Genomic DNA, 10,062 nt, shown 5'->3' with positions numbered 1-10,062 from the left:
CACCCCTGTCTGAAGTGTGACAGTGGCTCTGATTTCAGTCCTCAGTCTCAGTGGTGCTGTGTGTTGTTCCTGCAGCTGCAGTCCAGTCTGGCAGAGAAGACTCAGCAGCTAGAGAGTCTCCAGGGTGTGAACAGCAGCCTGGAGGAGCAGCTGAGAAAGGAGACGAGCACCAAGGTGAGCCCAGACCTGCAGCATGGACAGAGAGCGCTTCAGGGAAGCTGCTGTAGCGATCACAGCACTTACAAATAGGTTATTACTGGACTCACAGTAAGCACTGCTCTGGGGGTTGGCGGACGACATGTCTTTGCCAAGCGAAACCATTGAAGCAATGTGCATAACAGACCAGACAAGTGAACTTAGCTCTGCTTGTGGTCTTTAGAGCCATTTTGAGAAACAACACCTAAGTGTTCGATCTTAAGCCTGGCATATACAATTAATTCAGGAAACAATATTTACATTGCGCAATTAATATTTTAGTATTTTTTTTATATATATATATATATATATATATATATATATATATATATATATATATATATATATATATATAAAATACACTGAGCATCAAAAGAAACGTATCACTATTATAACGCATTTTTTTCAGAAAAAATTAAGGTGTATAAATTCTGGACATTTGACAAAATGTTTTTGGTTTCTTTTTAATCACTTCATCATTCATCCTTGACCATGACACGCTTGAGTGACTGTGACTGAAGCACATGCACTTAATCACCTAATTAGTGAGACAGTTGACTGGACACTGGATATGGAGTGATTTCATCTGTTGAGTTGCAAGCTTGAATAAAAGCAATAAAGAAAATCCCAGAAAAAAAAAAAAAAGATATGCCATGTATGTCAAGAGAGCAGCGCCTTCGTGCATTCGGCATGTTGGAGGCTGGACTAGAGCATTTCAAACCTGACGGGACGGCATAACCAGACACACTGTCAATGACAGGCCACGAACTGGGAGACCAAGAGTTGCAACACCTGCCCAAGATCGACAGATCATTCTGCAGCATCTTCGTGATGTCAGTTGTTAATCAGCACAATAAAAAGTCACTGTACCTGCTCTGAAACAGAGTTTGTAATTTTTCAATCACATCTAGTGAATTTTATCCAATATACATGATTCTTTTGATACTCAAGTATAAGTGATAAGTTGTGTGTTTCTCTCTCTCTCTCTCTCTCTCTCTCTCTCTCTCTCTCTCTCTCTCTCTCTCCTCTCTATATATAATATATATATATATATATATATATATATATATATATATATATATATATATATATATATATATATATATATATATATATATAAGATTATAATAATTATGTATCTACAGTTCCTGTAAATTAAAAGAAATTTGCCAAATTACATAGATGTCAAGGACATTTAATTTTCTTTAAACAATTGATTTGCATAAAAGTGTACTGGTACATTAAAGCCTATACATAATTTATTTACACATGTGTTCTTTTGAATTAATATATGTATATTTTTCTTATTATTAAATATTATATATTAAAACTTCCTTTTAAAATTGTGTTCTATGTATTCACAGGGATGTAAGGGCTAAGTAAATGTCAGCTGAAGCATTCTTTATTATGAATGGTTGTTATTTTTTTTTTAAACTCCATCCACAGTAATTTCTGAATGCTTTTTTTTTTTTCAAATGATCAAGCATGTGTTTATGTATTTTCGTTATACTGTTTGAAATGTTATAAATGTTGTGATTGTGGTTGATGTTTTACAAATGTATTGTGGTACTACTAGATACTACTGTATAAAAAGCACCATAAAATGCAAATAAATAATAATAATAATAATAATAATAATAATAATAATAATAATAATGGCAGGAAGCAGGGGGGTTGCATGGACAGGGGTTGTGCTCCAGTAGAGTCCAATAAATGTTTTCAGTTCTGGGACAGTTTATTCTTTCCATGTGTGGGAATGGGCTTGTGGTCCCAGACTCTCTCTTTGCTGCTGTATGAACTGGGCAGCATACCTGTTGAACCCAGTGGAGTACCACAGGGATCAGTATTAGGTCAATTTTAGGTCCTCTGCTATTCCTAATCTACATTAATGACTTAGATGCTGGTATAGTAAGCAAACTTGTTAAATTTGCAGATGACACAAAAATAGGAGGAGTGGCAAACACTGATGCAGCAGCAAAGGTCATTCAAAATGATCTAGACAAGATTCAGAACTGGGCAGACACGTGGCAAATGACATTTAATAGAGAAAAGTGTAAGGTAATGCACGCATGCAATAAAAGTGTGCATTATAAATGTCATATAGGAGATACTGAAATTGATCTGACTCAAGAATTCAGAATTCTAAAATATTGACCAGGGATCACAAATGGAGATTAAATAAAGGGGCATTCAGAACAGAAAATAGGAGGCACTTTTTTACACAGAGAATTGTGAGGGTCTGGAATCAACTCCCCAGTAATGTTGTTGAAGTCGACACCCTGGGATCCTTCAAGAAGCTGCTTGATGAGATTCTGGGATCAATAAGCTACTGACAACCAAACGAGCAAGATGGGCCGAATGGCCTCTTCTCGTTTGTAAACTTTCTTATGTTGGTCGTGGTGACCATGTGCTCCAACAAGTGAGGAAAAGCTGGAAATGCAGACGGGTGAAGCCAGCAGGACCCACCTTTGGACCTGGAGTGCCACTAAAGGGTGGTGTGTCCGGCTGTACATTATTATGTACGCTGACAAATACTCCCTTGGCCTCCCGGGGCATGCAGGCTGTTCCTCAGACTCATGCTGTGGATTTCTAACAGGCTCTTCCGTGGAAGAGGGGGAATTCTCTTCCTCGGTGACATCACTGGGGTGTCAGTGGAGTAAAAGCCACTACCGGAGTCCGATGGAATCAGACCAGGGTCAGGTTCCATCAGCATCCTTGCCACCTCCTGTGTGCGCAACCTGTACGTTAAATTTCATGTAAAAAAAGAAGTTACTGCAATATACAGCAATGAATAAAATAAACTTCACACAATAGCAAAAATATATAATAATAAACAAATATGAGCAATACATTTATTGGAACTAGTAGTGGGAATTGAATGTATTTGTAATTTTATGTACCAGCAACAAAAATTCTGAAATGAGCAGTGACAATGTTGGCAAATATATAACAATTATTGCACAAAAAAAGATAAATGTATTAGAATGAGTAATAAGGGAATTAAATGTAGAGTAGTAAATATATTTGACAGAGCTACCAAAGTTCTGAAATAAACAGTGACAGTGTTGGCAAATATGTAAGAAATAATAATATGGCACAAGCATTTCACACCAAAACTAAAACAAAAAAAGGTAAATGTATTAGAATTCTAAAAAGAACTAATTGAATAATTAAATATTTTTTCAAAAAGTAATTTGATTCCTTTAGTGTTATAACAATCTCGATCCACTCAACTCACATCACGACAGAGAGTGATGAAAGATTAACTACAGTTTCCAGACAGTAACTGAATTCCAGACAAAACAAAAAGAAGCAATCTTACAGGCCAGTTTAAGATTGATGGAATGTGTGGTACACCATTCACATGCAGTATTTCGAAAGACACTAAACACACCCACACATGTCCTAAAATGTTGTAAATGATTGGTCACTCGCAGCCTGCAGGGCAACGCCATTGATATACATCGTGTTCGGTACAATATAGGGTACCCAGCAGCAATCAATAGCGATTTAGTTCTGAAAATAGCTGTTGAAAATAAGATCAAGTTTGCCAGAAATAGCTCTTCGGGTTGTCTAAATGTTGTAGCCATCACAAGTTGCTCAGATCAAAGCATGATCCGCAGTGTAATACAGACTTCCTGGATTCCAGACTGAACAACACAGATAACTCCTATAGGCTAATTTAGACGTCAGTCATCCACTGTTTAAATGACGTGACAGATGCACCATTCACATATTTCTAGAGATTAAACCCTCCCAAAAATGTTTTAAACGATCGGTTTCTCACAGTCTGTGGGACAGTGTGATATATGGGAGGACATACACCATCCTCTAGCACTTTAGGAGTATATTTTTAGGATGTACGTTGTACGTCCCCTAGCACTGAAGGGGTCAAATGAAGCACAGCTCTTCAGTTGATAAAGCGAATGTATTAGCATAGCTAAAGGGAACAAAGAAGAAAAGGGAGGGGGGGGTTGTGATTTAAGTCTTCAAAATCCTAAAAGGAGTTGACATAGTTAACTCTGACCAAAACCAGGAAGAGAGGACACAGTTGAAAATTAAGTGATTTAGGACAGAGGGAAAGACATTTCTTTGCACAGGGAGTGGTGATCGTATGGAGTCGGTTACCTAGTCATGTTGTTGATGCTGAATCATTAGGATCCATTAAGACCCAACTTGACAAAGTTTTGAGATCAATCAGCAACAAGGAACCAGGTGGGCTTAGATGGGCCTAATGGCCTCCCCTTGTTCATATATATTCTTGTGTAACGTGTGGCGTCTCAATGTTGATTTCAGACGAGCCTAGAAGGCCAGGTCTACGAAGAGAAGGATAAAGCTCAGAGGCTTCAGATGGAGCTGGACGTCAGCGAGCAGGTCCAGAGAGACTTTGTGAAGCTCTCCCAGACTCTCCAGGTACAGCACAATCTGTCTGTATTGTTGCGGAGCAATGTATTGCATCGCAACTCAGCTACACATGTTTATTTCTGTATATCATACTTGACAAATGTCTTCATATTAGGGATGTACTATTTGTGATTTTTGGGGACAATTCAGATTGCTGATATTCCATATCAACAACGTTTCTGTTAACTGGTAAATAATGCCCATCTGAGACGCTTTCAAAATCTAGACTGAAGCCGACCATTAGTTTGACTGGCAACAAACTGTCTGTGACAGGCAGCCAGAAACAGTCATTGTCACTAACAAGAGTGGATGAGTGTGTCTTTAGTGCGCCTCTTGACTACGCTCTTAAAAGCACAGGCAATCGAATGAGTGAGTTACCGTCGGCAGTTCTTGTCTTAGTGCATGCTTGTTAAAGCAAGTCACCGATAGGCTGACACTCATTTTTAGTACATTTAACGGGTGAGTTGGGGTAAAAAAAACAAAAATTCACGGAAAGGTCACCAAATAACCTAGTTTTAGCTACATCAACATACACAAGAGCTTTTAAATAACACACCAAAACCAATAATATAAAGACTATTGCTTTTGACTACTGACAAGGTTAAATGTTACTAGAGTACAAAATTTCCAGTACATACTTCAGACTCGGACATCATTTGTGGTCGGAATCTAGGGTCTCCAACCCTGTGTGACAAGTCGGAATTACGTCATTGTGGTCACGTGCAGTGAAGGAAGGAGGTCCACACAATCGTTCTCCCAAAACAGTCTGTCTTTTAATAATAACGAAAATAACAAAATAATCCACCCCTTTACCAGCAATGGTATTGGGGGGTCCACGGCAGCTCTTCTTAATAAAAATAAAAAGTAAACAAAAACGGGACTTTGTCCGTCCCCACGTTCTCTGTGCACGCAGTGCTCTTGGTGCTGAGAAGCGTGGTGCTGTGAGTGGTGCTGTGCTGTGCTGTGCTATGCTGTTCTGTGCAGGGACGTGCTCTGTGCTCAGCCGGTCCGCGGCTCACTCCTCCTCTGCAACACAAAACACACGTAATCCAGCCAAACAAATCAATCAATACAGGCTCCGGCCGTCTAGTTTCATTCTTTAGCGTAAGCAGAGGTTTTGACGTAGCTGGTCCCCTTTGTACCCAGCAAACTCCTCCCCGCAGTCACCGCGTTGCCATGGTTTCCCTAATAGAGGGCTGCCCCGCAGCTGACTGCAATGGAATCGTCCTGAGTACTTGCAGCTACTCACCCCTCCTAATATGGTCACCTTCTGGTTTCCACCTACCACCGAGGTGGCAGCTCTAGGAGGCAGCTTACCTTCCCCCTTACACAGCGCCCTTTCTAATCGGGAGGGAGATTTACAGCATCGATCCTTTCTCTCTCTATCACAGTCATCTACAGTCTTGCGACTTTTTTGGAAAGGCCTTTCACCTGTCTTTCTAAAATACCAAGGTACAAACTCAGCACATCTACTTAAATGTAAATGTATCCAGTTTCACAAATGAAGTCTGAACAACAGCTGCGACTCAGTCAAAAGGGCTGCGACGATGTGTCCTTCGTACAGCAAATAGTGAAACCGCACAGCTCAGCTGTCTGCGTCTGACTTATCTAATTCATCTGAGACTGAACTATGAACCAGGCTTTACAGTTTTCCACTATTCTGAAACAAACAGCATTTTGTGAAAGTCTCTTTTCTTCTGTCTTGATAAAAAACAGCTGACTCACAATGTTTTAGTATTGTAGCTGCCACCCATTTACATGCTTGCTCGCTCAGCTATCTCATTCGCTGGCCTGCATCGCTGCATGTAAACGCTGCGTGCGTAACACAACCAAAGAATATGCACATACTCGCAGACTTGTATTTTTAGTGCATGGCATACTGGATTTCTTAAAGGAAGATAATTTCAAGATTTCACTGACTTTATTCAAATTCATGATTTTCATGACCTCTGTGACAATTGTAGCCTTAGTTATAATACATGGCAGCATAACAAATAATTAGCAGTGTTTATTTAACAATTGAAAAAAATGTTGAGGTAACACCTTAATCAAGTTTATCTTTTAACGATTCATTTTAAACGTTGGTATTTATTTAATTCTATGAACGCCTTTTTGGGCACGGCGGGAAAACTTAATGTATTAAGTATCAGAATATAAAATTCACTTGACTATTTTAGACGGTGGAGTTGGATGAGTTCCTTGTCACTTATTCTAATGTATCACATTACACAATATGACATTACAATGCACAATTCAAGGTTCTAGGTACATCAGTAATCCCAGTACTCTCTCTTGCTCAGGTCCAACTGGAGCGGATTCGACAGGCAGACTCCCTGGAGCGCATTGGAGCCATTCTCAACAACACCAACCTGACAGACATCAGCCAGCTCCCAGAGACATGATAACTCTGTGCGTGGGTGCGTGTGTGTGTGTGTGTGCGCGTGTGCGTGTGTGTGTGTGGGCAGATTGTCTCTACTCTCTCCTTTCCGGTAAACAAACAATATTAAACCTTATTTAACAAGCTGCTGAGGAAGCATGGAGATAACTGAGCTGTACATTTTTATGGAGCGAAGGGACCTTGTACATGATTTGAAGCACAGTATAGTAAAGAGCTGTGTGAAAGAACACTAATGAAGTGGTGTATAAAACAAGCCAGGCATGTAAATAGGTCATGTGTTTCTTGGCTCTTCTAATATTTATACCTTCCAGCGTGGACCTGTCTGCCATTTGGTCTGTCGTTCTCCCCCCCCATACTGCCGACAGTGTTTAAAAGTGATAGTGGGTTTGTTTTTATTTGTCTGCACATCCAGCAGGGGAGCTACGGGACTTAGAGCTATACTAGTTCATGTTGCTGAATCTATGGACAGTTTTTTTCAGATCACAAATAGAATATTGTCACCGGAAGGACTTGATCAAGCCAACATGTGGTTCAAAACCAAGCCCCCTTTTCTTAACGCTCTTTGAGGGTGATCACTAGAGGCAGTCCAAGTCTGCAGGAAAATATGCAAAAATCTGCGTAGATTTGAAGTTGGTATCTGAGGAGCATCTTATGTGTTTTAGTATTTGTGTTAATAATGGCTTATAAAAATGTAAATCAAGTAACCATAATCATATCAAACAATGTGTGGGTTAAATACTTTTTAGAAACTGTCAAACAAAAGCATCCATCACAGGAGACTTCTTATTCGGCCACATTTTCACTCTTAACTACAGTCTGCTTTCTAAAGGAGACCAAACATCTCTTAATTTAACAAAAGTGGAACTGAACTAAGTTATATTATGCCAGGTAATTTTAGCAGTCTCTTTATGATAATTATGGTGACGATGTAGCTGCACAATATGGTGAATCTGTGGAAGACTTCGAATTCCGCGATTTGTGAGGAATTCCGTTATCTGTAGATTTGACTGTCTCAAGTGATTACCTTTCTCACAGCTCTGCTCCGAGAAATGCACTTTGGACATTTGCATAAGGCTGATGGCATATTGGGTTGAAACTTATTTGAGAGAGAGAGAGGCAGAGGGTTCATTCTATTCATTATGTTTAATGTGACTACATTTTTTTTAGCTAATGCCTCGTGGCAAATGCATAGTATCATTTAAAAATAAATTGTAACTTCATCGTTTGTACTGCAACTGTTAGGAATATAATGATCCTGACAGTTCAGCCATATTTGGATGATAAAGATGGTAACAAATTATTTTAAAGAGGGTATAGAAAGTCCAGACCGACATTTTGTACACGGTCAGACATGGCATACAAGAAACCGATCTTACTTAAAACACTCTTCTCTTACTGCTGAGTCCTGTAACTGCAAATAGACCCTCATCTGTGATGGCTGGCAGTACAACAGAGAACTCAAAGCAGGTTCGTGTAAAATATCTGAGGTCTCTAAATGGACAGGGTGGTTGCTCTAATAATACTGTGTGTGTGTGTATTTGATTTCCCCTGTATTGTCAGAAGGGGTCCCTTTCATTAGTGTCTCTCAGTGCGGTGTTGCAGGAATTGCCTGTTCCAAACCGCCAGCTTTCCAGAGCATATTCATATCAGTTGAAACTTCTGATTAAGAAGACTGACTAACGTGTGTGTGTCCCCTCCACTTCCAAAGCAAACAGGAACATGCTTTCACTACAGCTGTCAGGACAGTTGCCGGTTTCAAACGGTACCAAGCTACCCTGAAAGAGAAGCAACGACGTCCTTCTGTGCTGTGTTTTCACTATCCAAACCCTGAGGAGCTCTCAGTCACGATAGTACCAGTTATTAACGGATTCTCAATGCAGCTGAACTAGCTCACATTAAAATAGTGCTGGAACACCTAGTCAGCATTCAAACAAACAACTCTACTGGTACAAATGAGCATGTTTGGATTTGTTCGTATAAGAGAATTTATAAATGCCTGTATCAACGAGATCCAAAGAACAATGCATAAATGAGGTCTGAAATAAATAACACACTCTTCACAGCATAGAGAAGTGTTTCTCTTCTTTCTGTAATAGGTCGTTTGAAGGGGTACTGGGTTTATTATACTTGCAAGAGATTGTTGTACTGTAATATGGTATAAATTGTACTTATAATTCAAATTGAAAGAATATTTGATTTTTTGTTTACATTTTCAAATAATATTCAAACATGAAAAAGCCATTTTTGTCCCAGAACTACACTGACATGTAACTCACCTTGAAACAAGCTTTACTTCAAAAGCAGGGTCAAAACACTGCCTGCGCAGTCCCTTGCTGGGTATATGCTTGTCACAAAGACGGCTGCAGTGGGTGACGTCAGACCAGAAACTACGAACCAGGAAATAAACAAACAGAGGTGGAGTTTGGTGAAGCTGAGCAAATGGTCTCGCTCAGCATTTAATAATGAACAGAAAGACAGAAAATAAAAGGTTGTAAGACAAACAAGACACGGGACACGGCACTTGTAGCCAAAACAAAAAGACAAACAAAACGGACTATACAGACAAAACACGGTGAGCTTCTATTTTAACTATTATTATTATTATTATTATTTTTATTATTACAATTACCACCTCATCAGTGAAACCTAGCCGCTGTGTTCTGTATCGGCTGCAGTGAAGCATAGCCGCTGTGTTCTGTATCAGCTGCAGTGAAGCCTAGTCGCTGTGTTCTGTATCGGCTGCAGTGAAGCATAGCCGCTGTGTTCTGTATCAGCTGCAGTGAAGCATAGCCGCTGTGTTCTGTATCAGCTGCAGTGAAGCATAGCCGCTGTGTTCTGTATCAGCTGCAGTGAAGCATAGTCGCTGTGTTCTGTATCGGCTGCAGTGAAGCATAGCCGCTGTGTTCTGTATCAGCTGCAGTGAAGCATAGCCGCTGTGTTCTGTATCAGCTGCAGTGAAGCATAGCCGCTGTGTTCTGTATCAGCTGCAGTGAAGCATAGCTGCTGTCTAGCCGCTGTGTTCTGTATCGGCTGCAGTGAAGCATAGCCGCTGTGTTCTGTATCAG

At 39.9% G+C, this 10,062-nt stretch overlaps 1 protein-coding gene across 1 annotated transcript in view; it reads left to right on the top strand.

The window, feature by feature from the left end:
• The window catches only part of LOC121305077 (rab GTPase-binding effector protein 1-like), a 24,709-nt gene extending 15,532 nt beyond the window's left edge, over nt 1-9,177 (top strand). Inside the window, exons 7-9 of the mRNA XM_041236605.1 lie at nt 16-174; nt 4,492-4,608; nt 6,900-9,177. Coding sequence (XP_041092539.1) covers nt 16-174; nt 4,492-4,608; nt 6,900-7,001 — 378 coding nt within the window. The 3' untranslated portion in view covers nt 7,002-9,177. The remainder of the gene's footprint in view (nt 1-15; nt 175-4,491; nt 4,609-6,899) is intronic.
• The last annotated feature ends 885 nt before the right edge of the window (nt 9,178-10,062 follow it).

This window comes from Polyodon spathula, chromosome 41 (genome assembly GCF_017654505.1).
Source record: "Polyodon spathula isolate WHYD16114869_AA chromosome 41, ASM1765450v1, whole genome shotgun sequence".
Classification (NCBI taxonomy): Eukaryota; Metazoa; Chordata; class Actinopteri; order Acipenseriformes; family Polyodontidae; genus Polyodon; species Polyodon spathula.
The sequence above is the reverse complement of the archived record's forward strand: the minus strand, read 5'-3'. Positions and strand labels throughout refer to the sequence as shown.